Source organism: Scyliorhinus canicula, chromosome 16, assembly GCF_902713615.1.
Source record: "Scyliorhinus canicula chromosome 16, sScyCan1.1, whole genome shotgun sequence".
In the NCBI taxonomy this organism is placed as follows: Eukaryota; Metazoa; Chordata; class Chondrichthyes; order Carcharhiniformes; family Scyliorhinidae; genus Scyliorhinus; species Scyliorhinus canicula.
Window position 1 is genome coordinate 95,746,456 of NC_052161.1, and position 13,355 is coordinate 95,759,810.

Sequence of the window (13,355 nt, forward strand, 5' to 3'; positions counted from 1 at the left end):
CCTTGGGTGGCTGTCTGTGGAGAGTTTGAATGTATCCCCTGTGTCTGTGTGGGTTTCCTCTGGGTGCTCAGGTTTCCTCTTGCAGTCCAAAGATGTGCAGGTTAGGTGGGGTTACGGGGATAGGGCAGGGAGTGGGCCCCGTTGGGGTGATGCTTTGGAGGGTCAGTGCGGATTTGATGGGCTGAATGGCCTCCTTCTGTGCTGTAGGAATTCTATGGATTCTAATATTTCCAAGGATAAGGATATTACCTGGCCAGATTGGAGAAATTGGGACTGTTCTGCTTGGGGAACACAAACGTAAGAGGACATTTAATAGAGGTAATCAAAATCAAGAGAGGTGTGGGCAGAGTAAATAGGTAGATAATGTTCCCAGTGGTGGACAGATTGCAAACCAGAGGGCACAGACTTAAACTAATTGGCAAAAGAAGGAATGGAAACATGAGGAAAAACCTTTTCATGCATCAAATGGTTAAGATCTGCAATGCACTGCCTGAGACTATGGTGGAGACCTGGTTTAATTGTGGCATTCAAACTCATTATCCAGGCGGCATATGCCGGGCAGCATGGTGGCACGGTGGTAGGCACTGCTGTCTCACAGCTCCAGGGACCCGGGTTCAATTCCGGCGTCGGGTGACTGTCTGTGTGGGGTTTTCACGTTCTCCCCTTCTGTATGGGTTTCCTCCAGGTGCTCAGGTTCCCTCCCACAGTCCAAAGAATTGCAGGTTAGGTGATGCTAAATTACCCCTTTGTGTCTGAAAGGTTGTGTGGGGTTGCGAGGAGAGGATGGAGGCATGGGCTTAAGAAGGGTGCTCTTTCCAAGGGCCGATGCAGACTCGATGGACCGAATGGTCGTCTTCTGCATTGTAGGGATTCTATGATTATCTGAAAAGGAACGATCTACAGGGCTAGAGGGAAAAGACATGGGAAAGGCTCAAGGTGAATTGATCGTCAGATGGCTATTGTAGACATAGCGAGCTGAATATTCCCATTCTGAGCCTTAGCTATTCTGTTATTCCAGGCCACAAAAGAAAAGCAACCCCACCAATCATGCACAGGTCCAAAAAGATAAATGGCAAAAGGCGAGTTGCACTCGATCAAATTCTAAATAGGGAATGGGTACAGGTTAGGATGGGGACCAGAGTCTGGGTCAGGTGAATCTCGCTGTTCAAACGAACATTCTCACCAATTACTGCGATGTATTGAAAGTCCCATTCACAACTGTGGGAACACAATTCTCGAAGCTCCTTTCGGACGCGGAGCGCCTGGTAACTTCATGACAGAATTGAAAACTTTGATGAAAGTGAAAGACTGCAGCATGGGAGAATATGATCATGCTGCAGGAATTTATGATTCTCTGATTGCAAAGTTTCACACAGAATGGCAGTAAATATTTATATTGGGTGTGATTCAACCAAAACAGTGGGCACAATTCTCCGGCCTCGTTGCACTCTCACTCGAGTGAAGCAAAGCTGGTGAATAGCAGGGGAGGCAGAAAACGAGAATCGCAAGCGCCAAACCGTTTGCGATGCAACTGGTCTGCTCCCGCCGTGTGGCGAGAAACAAATTAACACCACTTAAGCCTTATTTCCATACAATTAACTGGAGCCACCCCATTTCCAACATACTCCCGTCATTCAGCGGCCTCCCCAGCAAGTACTCACGCTGGCGCCGACTAGTATGCCTTTTTATAAACGTGAACCTGGCAGCAGCTTCTGTAGGGAGCAGAGGAGGTGAGTAGCCATCTTTGCTCACAGGCAAAGGGCCCAGGGGCACTGAGCTTGCAACACCATTGCTTGGCAGGGGCGGGGGACCCACGGCTGGGGGGTCCCTCTGTAGGTGTGGGCCATCATGGGAGGGCGGGGGAGATGTGCTAGGGGCCAAATGTGGGGCAAGCACTCGTGGCTCCACCATGCCAACCCCTGGATTGTGTTCTGGGGGCAACCCTTGTCCTTTCCCGTCTGCTCCACCGACAGCCGAGGCCCTGTAGCATGTAGGAGCCATTGCCCAGAATCCCAATCAAACCGTCATGACTGGACACTGTGCCTGAACACTGCGGGAAGCAATACCACACATAGGCAGCAGTCAACGTTCGAACACCCAGGGGATGGGACAGCTCCGGAGCCATGTCCACGGCTGGAGGGTGGGTGAGTGCCAAGGGGAGGGGACCATCACCCGGTCCAGGTGAGATTTTGAGCGGATGTCCGGGGTACAAGGTCTGGGGCCCAATGAGTGGTGCCAGCTGTTGCTGGGGGTGCATGGGCAGGGTGTTCCGGGGGGGGGGGGAGGGGGATCAATGGGGGAACGGAGAGTCCCGGGGTGGGGACATTGTTTGTCAGTCTAGCACCCTCTCCCAATGCCTTACAGGTATTGAACGCTATGGCATGGATTGTGGACCCGAGTAGTGCTGCTGGTAGCGACGGTGACAGCAGCAGCATCAGCAGATGCTCGAGGCGGCGGACCATGTGCCGGACCCCATACCACACCCTGAGGACCTGGCCGCCCATCAGGCAGCCCAGGATGTAAAGGCATCGCTGGCTGTTTGAACAGATGACGGACAGCGTGTGCCGCAGGAGGCTCCGCCTCAATAAGGAGATGGTGCGACACCTGGCGGAGGAGGAGGAGGCCACCCAGGTCACCACAGCCCTGAACTTTTATGCCTCAGGATCATTCCAGGGCTCGAGCAGGGACCTGTGTCTTATCTCACAAGTCACAGCCCACAGGTGCACTCAGCAGGTCACAGATGCCCTGTATGTCCGGTTGGAAAACTACATCATCTTTGACATGGACCAAACCCAACAGGTTGCCTGGGCTGCAGGTTTCTCTGCCATCGCCAGGATGCCAAGGTCCAGGGGGTAATAGTTGCCACGCATGTCGTCCTGCGCTCACCAGGCCATCTGGCAGTGTCCTCCGTTAACAGCAAGGGGATCCACTCCCTCAACATACAGCTCCTGCACAACCACCAGGTGAAGCTTCCGGGAAGTCCATGACAGCTACATCCTGAGGCAGTCCGACATCCCTGTCCTCTTCGATGAGCACCTCAGGATGGGCGGCTGGCTCTTGGGGGATAAGGGCCTGGCTAATGACGTCAGCACGGAGTCCGGAGACCGAAGCGGAGAACCGTGTACAATGAGGCCAATGTGGCCAACCGGACTGTGATTGAGCGGTGCATCGGACTCCTCAAGATGCTGTTCCGATATCTCGATCACTCTGGTGGTGCCCTACATTACACCCCCCGGAGGATCGCCCGCTTTGTTGTGTCCTACATAAACTGGCACAGCAGCAGGGCGATGAGCTGGAGGTTGATGATGAGGAACATGTGGCCACCAAGGAAGGATGTGACCAGGGAGGAACCAGAGGACCAGCCAGAGGTGACAGGCCTGGTGGCAGCAAGCCCGGAGGGCCAGGGAGACCCTCAGGTTCCCCCCATTCACTTAGCGCATGGCCTGGTCCATCAACCCCCATTTCCCATCCTCCCAGGATATGTGTCACATCACTCCAGGGTGCTGAGACTGTGTCGTCACTGCCAGCAGGTCACTGTCAAGGGTAGGGAGGTGATGATAACCCGCAGAGTGCTGGCGTTGGTGCTCCTCAATCTATGCCATAGGGGGAGATGCCTGGAGATATGGGCCAAGGTTTTGGAGGCCGGCCTGCATTGCGGACGTAAGTGACAGGCGTCATACAGGTTGTTTTACAATTCCCCACTCTCTTAATGGTGCCATCCCCCCCCGTGCCCCCTACCCTGGTGCCCTCAGTGATGCTCAACGTGTCTGGCCTTCCCAACTCTACCACTACATCTCAGTGTTTCCCCAGGATGCATATCTGAGGTGGAGGTAGCCAGCTGCTTACCACATCCTGTGGCCTTCGATACCCCTGGCGGACAATGTCTGGGGGCTCTGGGGCTGGAGGGCCCCAGTTGACTTGTTGGCGGCACATGCACAGCTGTGCCTCTGTTCCGTGTGCTGACCCCAAGACACAGCCTCATCAGGGGGGTGGAACACGGGGCAGCTGGTGGCCACTGTCGCCAACTCCATGGGACAGGTCCGGGTTGGCACCCGGCGCCCCCTCCGCCCGCGTGGTGTCCATAGGGCCCTGGGGTTCACCTTTGGACGGAGGGGCAGCTGGTTCGAGACCCGGCTGCCCCTGCATCATCTGGCTCTGCCAGCACTGGCGGCTTCCCAATGTCAGCAGGATGGTGTCACCACCCTCGGCAATGCTCCTCAGTAACTGGGCCATGCTCTGCAGTGCCTCAGCCATGCCCACCTTCGACTGCGACAGGCTCCGCAGCGCCTCGTCTGAGAGTGGGACATGTACCACAGAACTTCATCAAGGTCGGCCTGGTACTGGGTCACATCCCCCAGCGAGTCAGACATTCTGCCGAGACCCTCAGCCATGGCCGTCACAGTTGCGTAGCGCCTTGTTCACCTTCACTAATGGTGTCAATGTCATGCACTGCGGTCACCACCCATGCATGGCCGGTGACATCTCCTGCTCCCCTACCCTCTGGGACTCCTCCAAGCGACTATGCTGGAGTGATGCTGACACATCGCCCTCTGAATGTCCCTATCAGCTCCAGGTACCTCTGTACCACAGGCTCAGCATCAGGCTGGGACCAAACCTCTTCCACTGTCTCACCGGGGGGTTCCTGCCTCCACCTGATCTGTATCATTAGCAGAGTGGTGCTCACTAGATTGTGCCCCAGAAGCCTGACCACTAACATTTCCCACTGAGGTGCGTGCATTTGCACTCCTGGTGGGTGGGGGCTACCTGGGATGGGCCAGCTCCGTCATTTGAGGACCTGCATGAGAATGGACATGTGGTCAGTGGATGGGTCAGTCAGTAAGGCAATAACAACTCACGTTTCACAGATCCTTTGGCTGGAGCCCGGTGGTTCCTCACCTCTGCAGCATCCACCTGCCTCCGAGTTGGTGCCCACTCGGTCCTCGGCCACCCCAGTTATCTCCAGGGCCCATTCCTTGAAGGAGGTGAGGATTCTTATGTCTGGCATACCGCCGCCAGCCTGGGCCCTCTCCCCATGGTTATGGGAGAGCTGCTCCTGACGAGACACAGAAATGAAATGAAATGGAATAAAAATCGCTTATTGTCACAAGTAGGCTTCAAATGAATTTACTGTGAAAAGCCCCTAGTCGCCACATTCCGGCGCCTGTTCGGGGAGGCTGTTACGGGAATTGAACCGTGCTGCTGGCCTGCCTTGGTCTGCTTTCAAAGCCAGCGATTTAGCCCAGTGTGCTAATTGGCCCTTAAGATTGCCAGAGAGAGCATCATTAGCCACTCGGGTGGTTCACAGTGGTGCTGGTGGGGGAGGGGTGACGGAAGGGTTGGGGGGGTTGAAGGGGAGAGGGAGGGTAGTGGGTTGCATGGGGATTTGGGGGTGGATGTTCACGTGTGGGGAAAAAGGTCTCGGGGGGGGGGAGAGGCATTGGTGTCCACTCACTCGCACTGCCTGTGTAGTTCATTGACCATATTCCTGCATTGGAGGCCAGTCCTCCTGATCACACTCCCAGTGCTCACAACCGCCACTACTTTGTCCCAGGCAGAACTGGCTGCTCTGTGGCTGACCCTCAGTGGAACAGGACATCCCTCCTGACCTCCGCTGCATCCAGGAGCCTCCCCAGATATGCATACCCGAATCTTGGGGCTGGTTCCCTGGGTGCCATTGTTGTGAGCTGGCTGGGGTTGGCTGAGCAAGCGCAGCTGAAGTACTGCTTGACTTTTTTAGCAGGGGGCTGGTGAGCGCGGTCGAAAGCAAGCCGTCATTTGCGGCAAGAAGCCAGTGCGTCCTCATTAAGTGGATCAATTAATGTTGAATAGTGTTGGCGGCATTGCTGGGCCGAACACGGGAAGCTTGCGGCAGCTCCCGCTCTCTACCACGCCTAGAAATCTTTCCGGAGAATCATGCCCAGTGTCATTTTGGCCGTATTTGGTGGGAAGTTTCCCGCCGGCTTTTTGGATAAGATCCACACCGGTATTCACCCACAATAATTTTATTAGGCCTTGGGGAGTTTCTCCCCAGTCAAGCCCACACTTCAAAATTCTTTCAGCAGCGGGGAGCTGAACTTTGCTGGCGAAACCGGCTCCTGAGAGATCGGGCCGCTACTTTGAAAGGGCAGCCCCGATCTCTAAGTGAGCTTACCCACGGGCAGTGTCACCTGTCCCGTGCACCTGGGCATTACCTAACACCCCGCCAAGTTGAGACACCCCACTATCGGGTCACTGTGGGCACCCCCCCCCCCCCCCCCCTATTTCAAGCCTCCCCACCCCCCCCTTTTGGGTCGTCCATTTCAGGACTCCGGTCCCTCACCACCCCAACTTTTATAAGGTCCCTTCATACCCGCCGTTAATGCCTCATCCCCACTTTCAAGGGCATCGCCCCCTCAGGCCCTGACCCTTGACAGTGCCACCCTGGCATCCGGGCACCCAAGCACCATGGGTGCCAGAGAGAGCCAGTGTGCCATCCTGCCCTTTTCCCGACCAGCAGGGAATGGCCTAGGAGACCAACGCTGGTGCCATTACGGCAAGTCTATGTTTGTGTGAACCAGTCCTAAACCACCCCTGGACCAGGCCTCGCTGGGTAGGCCTTTAGTTTCCAGATGCCGGGAGAATCTGGTGCATGCATATTTAAATCGGCCGAATGACTCATTTAAATATGCTGCCCAGCGTGGGCAAAATCCAGATTACGAAGTCTCGTGAGGTACCGTTAAATCTCATGAGAATCTTAAGTGTCGTGAATTTCACGAGATTCAGCAGCCTCATCACGACACCAAATGGTGACGAGGCCAGTAAATCACGCCCATTAATTCACTCGTGAAGTATCATGTCATGCACGAGTATTCAAGTTGGTTTCAATGAAAATTAGTGCACACAACTCGAATAGTCACTGTCTTAATGCCAGTAATGGTCAGTCATTTCTATCTGACAACACTGCAACAATGCTCTCTTTTGCTCTGTCACATTTCCTCAGCCTGAAGTCCAAACTCAGTCTGCTGCCTCATAGCACTCCGGACCCGGGTTCAATTCCAGCCTTGGTTGTGGAGTTTGCACCTTCTCCCCGTGTCTGCGTTGGTTTCCTCCTCTGGGTGCTCCAGTTTCCCCCCACAGTCCAAAGATGTGCAGGTTAGGTGGATTGGCCATGATCAATTTCCCCTTCGTGTCCAAAGATGTGCAGGTCAGGTGGATTGACCATGTTAGGTTGCCCCACAATTGAGGGGATAGGGCAGGGTTGTGGGAATAGGGTAGGGAGAAGGGCCAGGGAAGGGTTTTCTTTCGGTAGGCCGGTACAGACCTATGGGCCGAATGACCTCCTTCTGCATTGTAGGGATTCTATGGATTCTATGAATAACTCCCAGTCACTCACCGATGACTGGACATAAAATAGTCACATGCACGGTCCCTCCAGATAGGTACAATCCTGTTGGGCCTGGGACATTTAACGGGGGAATTTAATCAGTCAGATTGAGTAGTTCCACTGAGTTGTCTGTGGGGCTGGGATGAATGGTCAGAGCTTTCCCTTCCTTCTGCTCTTCCATGTCACTACTCTGAGGTTTAAATACATTTATGGTGATTTTGGAATGTTGCAACTTGGATATAATATGAGGAACATTAATGGAATCTCAGGAATGTGTTAATAGTGCAGACTGCTGAGATGGCAAGTTATTGAAGTTACCTGCTTTCATTGAGATGCATTTCAAGTTGTATAGCAGGAAAACTAATTTGAAATTGTCAAATGAATGTAATGAGATTTCACTCGCCTCAGTTTCCCAAAAGACTAAAATGTTACTATTTTAAAATGCCCACATGTGCTACATGACTCTCTTTGTTTCTAATCTTTCTCAGGACCCCCCTCTGCCCCAATAAATGCCCTCTCCAGCGTGAATGGAACCTCAGTGATCATAGAGTGGAGCCCGCCATCCAGTAACGGAGGAAGGAGTGACATCCGATACAATGTTATCTGCAGGAAGTGTGCATGGGAGTCAAGCCAGTGTGAAGCATGTGGCAATGGGATTCGATTCAGCCCAAAGCAGATGGGACTGACTGAGCCGGCTATCAGCGTGGTAAACCTATTGGCGCACACCAACTATACCCTGAAGGTCGAGGCAGTGAATGGGGTCTCAGATCTCAGCCTGGAGCCCCGGCAGTTCATTTCTCTTAATGTCACCACTAACCAGGCAGGTATGACAGTCACGTCTCGTTCAGCCTATCACGGAGTCAGAGAAATATAAACAACCCAAAAATAACGCCTGGGCCTCATATCTTAAGGGAAGATTCCATCGAGTGTACTTTCAATGTCCTAATTTATACAAAGTTTTGAAACAAAAACACTTGATATTCATTGTTTTCATATTTTAACATAATGTTTGTTGGATTATGTAGCTTGGGAGCAACCTTTTCTTTGCATGCGATTATGTCAAATATTTGTGCTTTATGCTTTTGTTTCAAACAAATTTGTGGTGAAATCTGAATGTGGAATTTATTGCATAATTCCCTTCTCACTACTATCTGCATATTCACTTCTCAGAGAAGTGGAGAGGCCAGAGGTTCCCTCTAATTTTGTGTATTTTAAAATTACTGAATAGGGCAGAGAAGAACAGAATTTACAGGTTTTTGTTAGGTTTTGGTTGTTAATTATAATAATAATCTTTATTAGTCTCACAAGTAGGCTTACATTAACACTGCAATGAAGTTACTGTGAAAAGCCTTGAGTCGCCACATTCCGGCACCTGTTCGGGTACACCGAGGGGGAATGTCCAAATTACCTAACAGCACATCTTTCGTGACTTGTGGGAGGAAACTGGAGCACCCGGAGGAAACCCACGGGGAGAACGTGCAGACTCCGCACAGTCACCCAAGCCAGGAATTGAACCTGGGTCCCTAGTGCTGTGCAGCAACAGTGCTAACCACTGTGCTACCGTGCCACCCGGCCTGGATTCGTTAGAATGTTCACTCGCCTATAGATTGAGGCCTGGATTTCCGCTCCTGGTTTGGGAGTGTAAAGTCGAGACAATTCCTGTCTCCACAAGCCCGACCTAGGAGACAGTGTCCTGGAAGTTTGGATTTTAATTTCAAGGGGGCAGGAAGAAATGCAGATTGAGACCATCACCCCCCCCCCGGAAAGAGTTCAGAGGCTTGTGGGTGTGTAGACTGGCTGGGCGGAAGGCTGATCTTGGTGCTCCAGCACTTTGCCAAAGGAACAAAAAGAATAATTAAACCAAAAACAGCACTTAGCCCTCTCACCCTCCCATGCATCTCCATGCCCCATCAGTGCCAACCCATGCTGCCTCATTCTCCCACCTAATCCCATGGCCCCTTCAGCTATCCATGCCAGCACATGCTCTCCACTCATTCCCAAAACTCTTTATAGCCAACAGTGCCAATTCATGCCAACCCATGCCTCTTCTCCCACCACCCTTTTATCTTATAATCTCTATGCCAACCCACCTAGTCTCCACCATGAGCAGACCTTGGGATCCATTTTGAGATTAAATAATGTTTTTAAGTGTCTATTGATGAATATATTGTTTCAAACAAAACACTCCCATTGAAAAAAATTAATTCTCAACATTTAACCTCCTTTAATCCCTTGTAAGAACACACACTTGTATTCATAGACTCACTTCAAAGATTTTGTAAGCAATTAGAGGTGTCAAACTAAGAACTGATAGGCATGCCAGTATGATAATAAGTTGTGTAATTTGTCATCCTATATATAATGGTGGCGTACACGTTTATGTAAACAGAATGAAATAGCAAGTGCATTTTTAAATATTGCAATTGTTTCTCAAATATTTAAAGGGCAGGAGATTTAATACCTTGTCAGCCCCCTTTGACAGATGCCTTTGACATCTCCCTGATCATTTCTTTGAAAGTTCCAATGAGCTTCACAATTTCAATGATGGGGCAGCACGGTGGCACGGTGGTTAGCACTGCTACCTCACAGCACCAGGGACCCAGGTTTGATTCTGTCCTTGGGTGACTGTCTGTGAAATTTGTATGTTCTCCTCATGTCTGTGTGGGTCTCCTCTTGGTGCTCTGGTTTGCTCCCACAGATCAAAGATGTGTCGGTTAGATGGATTGGCCATGCTAAATTGCCCCTAAGTGTCCAAAGGTTAGGTGGGGTTACAGGACTATGGCGGGGAGAGTATGGGCCTGGGTATTTAATTAATAATAATCTTTATTGTCACAAATAGGCTTTCATTTACAGTGCAATGAAGTTACTGTGAAAAGATATGGTGCTCTTTCAGAGGGTTCCTGCAGACCTGATGGGCCAAATGGCCTCCTTCTGCACTGTAGGTATTCAATGGGTTTTTTATGCCCAGTCATGTCTAATTTCAACAATCCCAAGATGGCATTTAACCTTTCCCAAAGGGCACCTTAACTTTCCCAAAGGACACCTAGCCTCTCCAAAGGACATGGAACCTCTCCCAAAAGACACCTTGCCACTCCATTAATGTCCTGTGACCATATCAAAAAGATTACGTTACCTCTCCCGTAAGTTTAGACCTTCTTCTACCAGGTCTAAATTGCACTAGCCTGTTCGTCTGTGTGAAAATTCAGGCCTGAGTATCAAATCCCATTTTCATATGGTATATGCTATTACATTTCATGAAAGCTTGTTTGCAAAGTACCGAGTAAAGGTTATCTTCCTGCTCAGTTTAGATGTCAATCGTGACTCTCATCTCTTGTAAAAGCATTTGTAGTTTAAAAAGTACATTTTTTTCAAGCTGATTTTCATGTGTTTTTTGACAGGCATGGTGGACAGTGGTTAGCACTGTTGCTTCACAGCGCCAGGGTCCCAGGTTCAATTCCCGCTTGGGTCACTGTCCGTGCGGAGTCTGCACGTTCTCCTCGTGTATGCGTGGGTTTCCCCCGGGTGCTCCAGTTTCCTCCCACATGTCCCGAAAGACCTGTTGTTCGGTGAATTGGACATTTTGAATTCTCCCTCCGTGTACCCGAACAGGCGCCGGAGTGTGGCAACTAGGGGATTTTCACAGTAACCTCAATGCAGTGTTAATGTAAACCTACTGGTGACAATAATAAAGACTATCAGATTTTCTTCAGCAGAGGTCAGGCTGCAGAATATTTAGGCTTTTGTCATTGCTAATCCCAATGTTGACTGGGAGGCAGAGCCCTCACACTCAGTGTTACATCTCTTGTCCTCAAGGAGGCTTCTGCTCAGTCAGGATTTACTCAGTACATTGAGGGTGTGAACCGGAATGTCTTGGGGTGTCGTCCTCAGTGCTCGAGTGTGGAGGGTCACCGCCCCATTTTCGCAGTAATCTCTCAATTGTTCAGGTGATATTCAGCCAATGTGACATCCATACTTACCTTTATCAAATGGTTGTAAGATACCCTGTAACTGCAAAAACAAATTATGTTTTTTTCAGAACATTCACGTGTTATCATTCTAGAGTGTGGACATATGCTGGATGTTTCATGATGCATTTAGCAAGACGATAGTGGCTTTCCATTTGCTTGGCTGCTGTTGCACTTCCATTTTCTGTCATGGAACATGGGCATCAATTAAAACCAGAAATTATTGCCCATCTCTAATTGCCCTTGAAACAACTGTGTGTCTTTTTGGCCATTTCAGAGGGCAGTTCACAGTCAATCACACTGCTGTTGGTCCAGAGTCACAGACTGGGTAAGGACGGAAGATTTCCTTCCCCGAAAGTCGTGAGTGAAGCAGACGGTTTTACTGCCATGAACTGGTAGTGAGATGATCACCATTCATTCTCGATTTATTTAACCTGATGGAATTTAAATTCCCCAGCTGCTGTGGTGGGATTTAAACTCATGTCGCCACATCGTTAATCCAGCCCTCTGGATTATCCGCCCTGGCACATAACCGCTATTCTACCGTACCAGGAGTATTGAGCTAACATTGCCAGGCGAATGAGTGATCTGTTAAATGTAACTCCAATTTGCCAATTCTTTAACATGGAGGCTAATTTGGGCTGTTTTCTGCCCATTGTATCTCTTTGTTTCCAGCCCCATCACAGATCTTGGTTGTCAAACAGGAAAACACCAGTCAGAACAGTGTGACATTAATGTGGCACGAACCTGATCATCCCAACGGCATCATACTGGAATATGAGATCAAATATTTTGAGAAGGTAAAGCATTTCCTCCTGTGCTGTGTAATCTGAATCATTATCTCAAATGTCTGAGAAGGTAACTGGACTCAACTGTCGTGTTGGAGTTTTGAGTCTGCCTCTTGTGTCCTGCCGGAGCTATCTCCAAAGAAGGTTTGTCATCAAAGAATTGACGGAGCAATATTTTAATAGATAGTCACTGTTATATTTTGATAACTTCCCATGGGGAAACTTTCATGCTCCTATCCACGATGACGTCATAGCCTGTTTCGTACAAGTAAAGTGGACATAGTCCTGGTGACCACGGGCTGTTTTCCCCTTTGAGGGGGAGAGCTGACTGGCGGTGATTTAACCTGAGGATCACCACACCTCAGGCAAGGTTGAGAAGGTTATAACTTCAGCCGGTACTGGAATTGAACCTGGGCTATTAGCCACACTCTGCATCACAAACCAGCCATCCAGCCAACTGAGCTAAACCTGCCCCATTTTGTTTACACTGTGAAGGGTGGGCACATCACACGCCTGCCTCAGGAGGACACTTGTAACATGCACATGGAGGTCAAATAATGAACTCAGCACAGTGAGTGCAATGGATGGACCTTGCATGATACACAGCCCGTCCACTCAGAGACCTAACGGAGAAACCTTAAGCGGAATGTTGGCGGCCGTTTCAACCTAAGATTTGGAGTTCCCTCCTTTAACCTCTCTCCCTCTTTATTCTCCTTGAAGATGGTCCTTGAAGCCTCTGGCATGTAACTCTCCAGTTGCTCAAACACGTTTTCCCGTGAAATCTTCTATAGACAAAAGAAAATGAGTGGGTGTAGTTTACGCCGTCACTCTGGTGGGGTGGGATCTCATAGAAATGGGAGCCGGCTTCAAAGAGATCAAGGTGCCATCTTTAAAGGGCGCCCCAATCAGTGCTACTGCCAAATGGCCCCCACCATGGTGATTTCAGGAGCTCCTCATAAGACCCCCCTCCCCCCACAACAGTGCTCGCCGGCATTTTACTCCCCCCACACCCCCCACATCCAACGCCATCATTGAACGCCCCCTCCCCCCGTACCCCACCACCATCGTGGAAGTATAGCTGGCGCTCTCCCCGCATGACACATCAATACACGCACTCTCCCCATGGGTCTCCCACTAGGGCTCTCTCTGCACTGTTCCCAATACAGGTTGACACTGCCAGGTTGGCATGTCCTTCCCCCCCCCCCCGCTGGTGGCTACATTTACCTCTGTGCCCCTGCA

General features: G+C 50.6%; 1 protein-coding gene across 5 annotated transcripts in view; it reads left to right on the top strand.

Moving 5' to 3' along the window:
- The window catches only part of epha8 (eph receptor A8), a 711,779-nt gene that overhangs the window by 401,848 nt on the left and 296,576 nt on the right, over positions 1-13,355 (top strand). For 4 of the 5 annotated variants that reach the window (XM_038821567.1, XM_038821564.1, XM_038821566.1 and 1 more), the window contains exons 5-6: positions 7,852-8,187; positions 12,004-12,128. In XM_038821567.1, coding sequence (XP_038677495.1) covers positions 7,852-8,187; positions 12,004-12,128 — 461 coding nt within the window. The remainder of the gene's footprint in view (positions 1-7,851; positions 8,188-12,003; positions 12,129-13,355) is intronic. The other variant, XM_038821565.1, reaches the window with a different exon arrangement.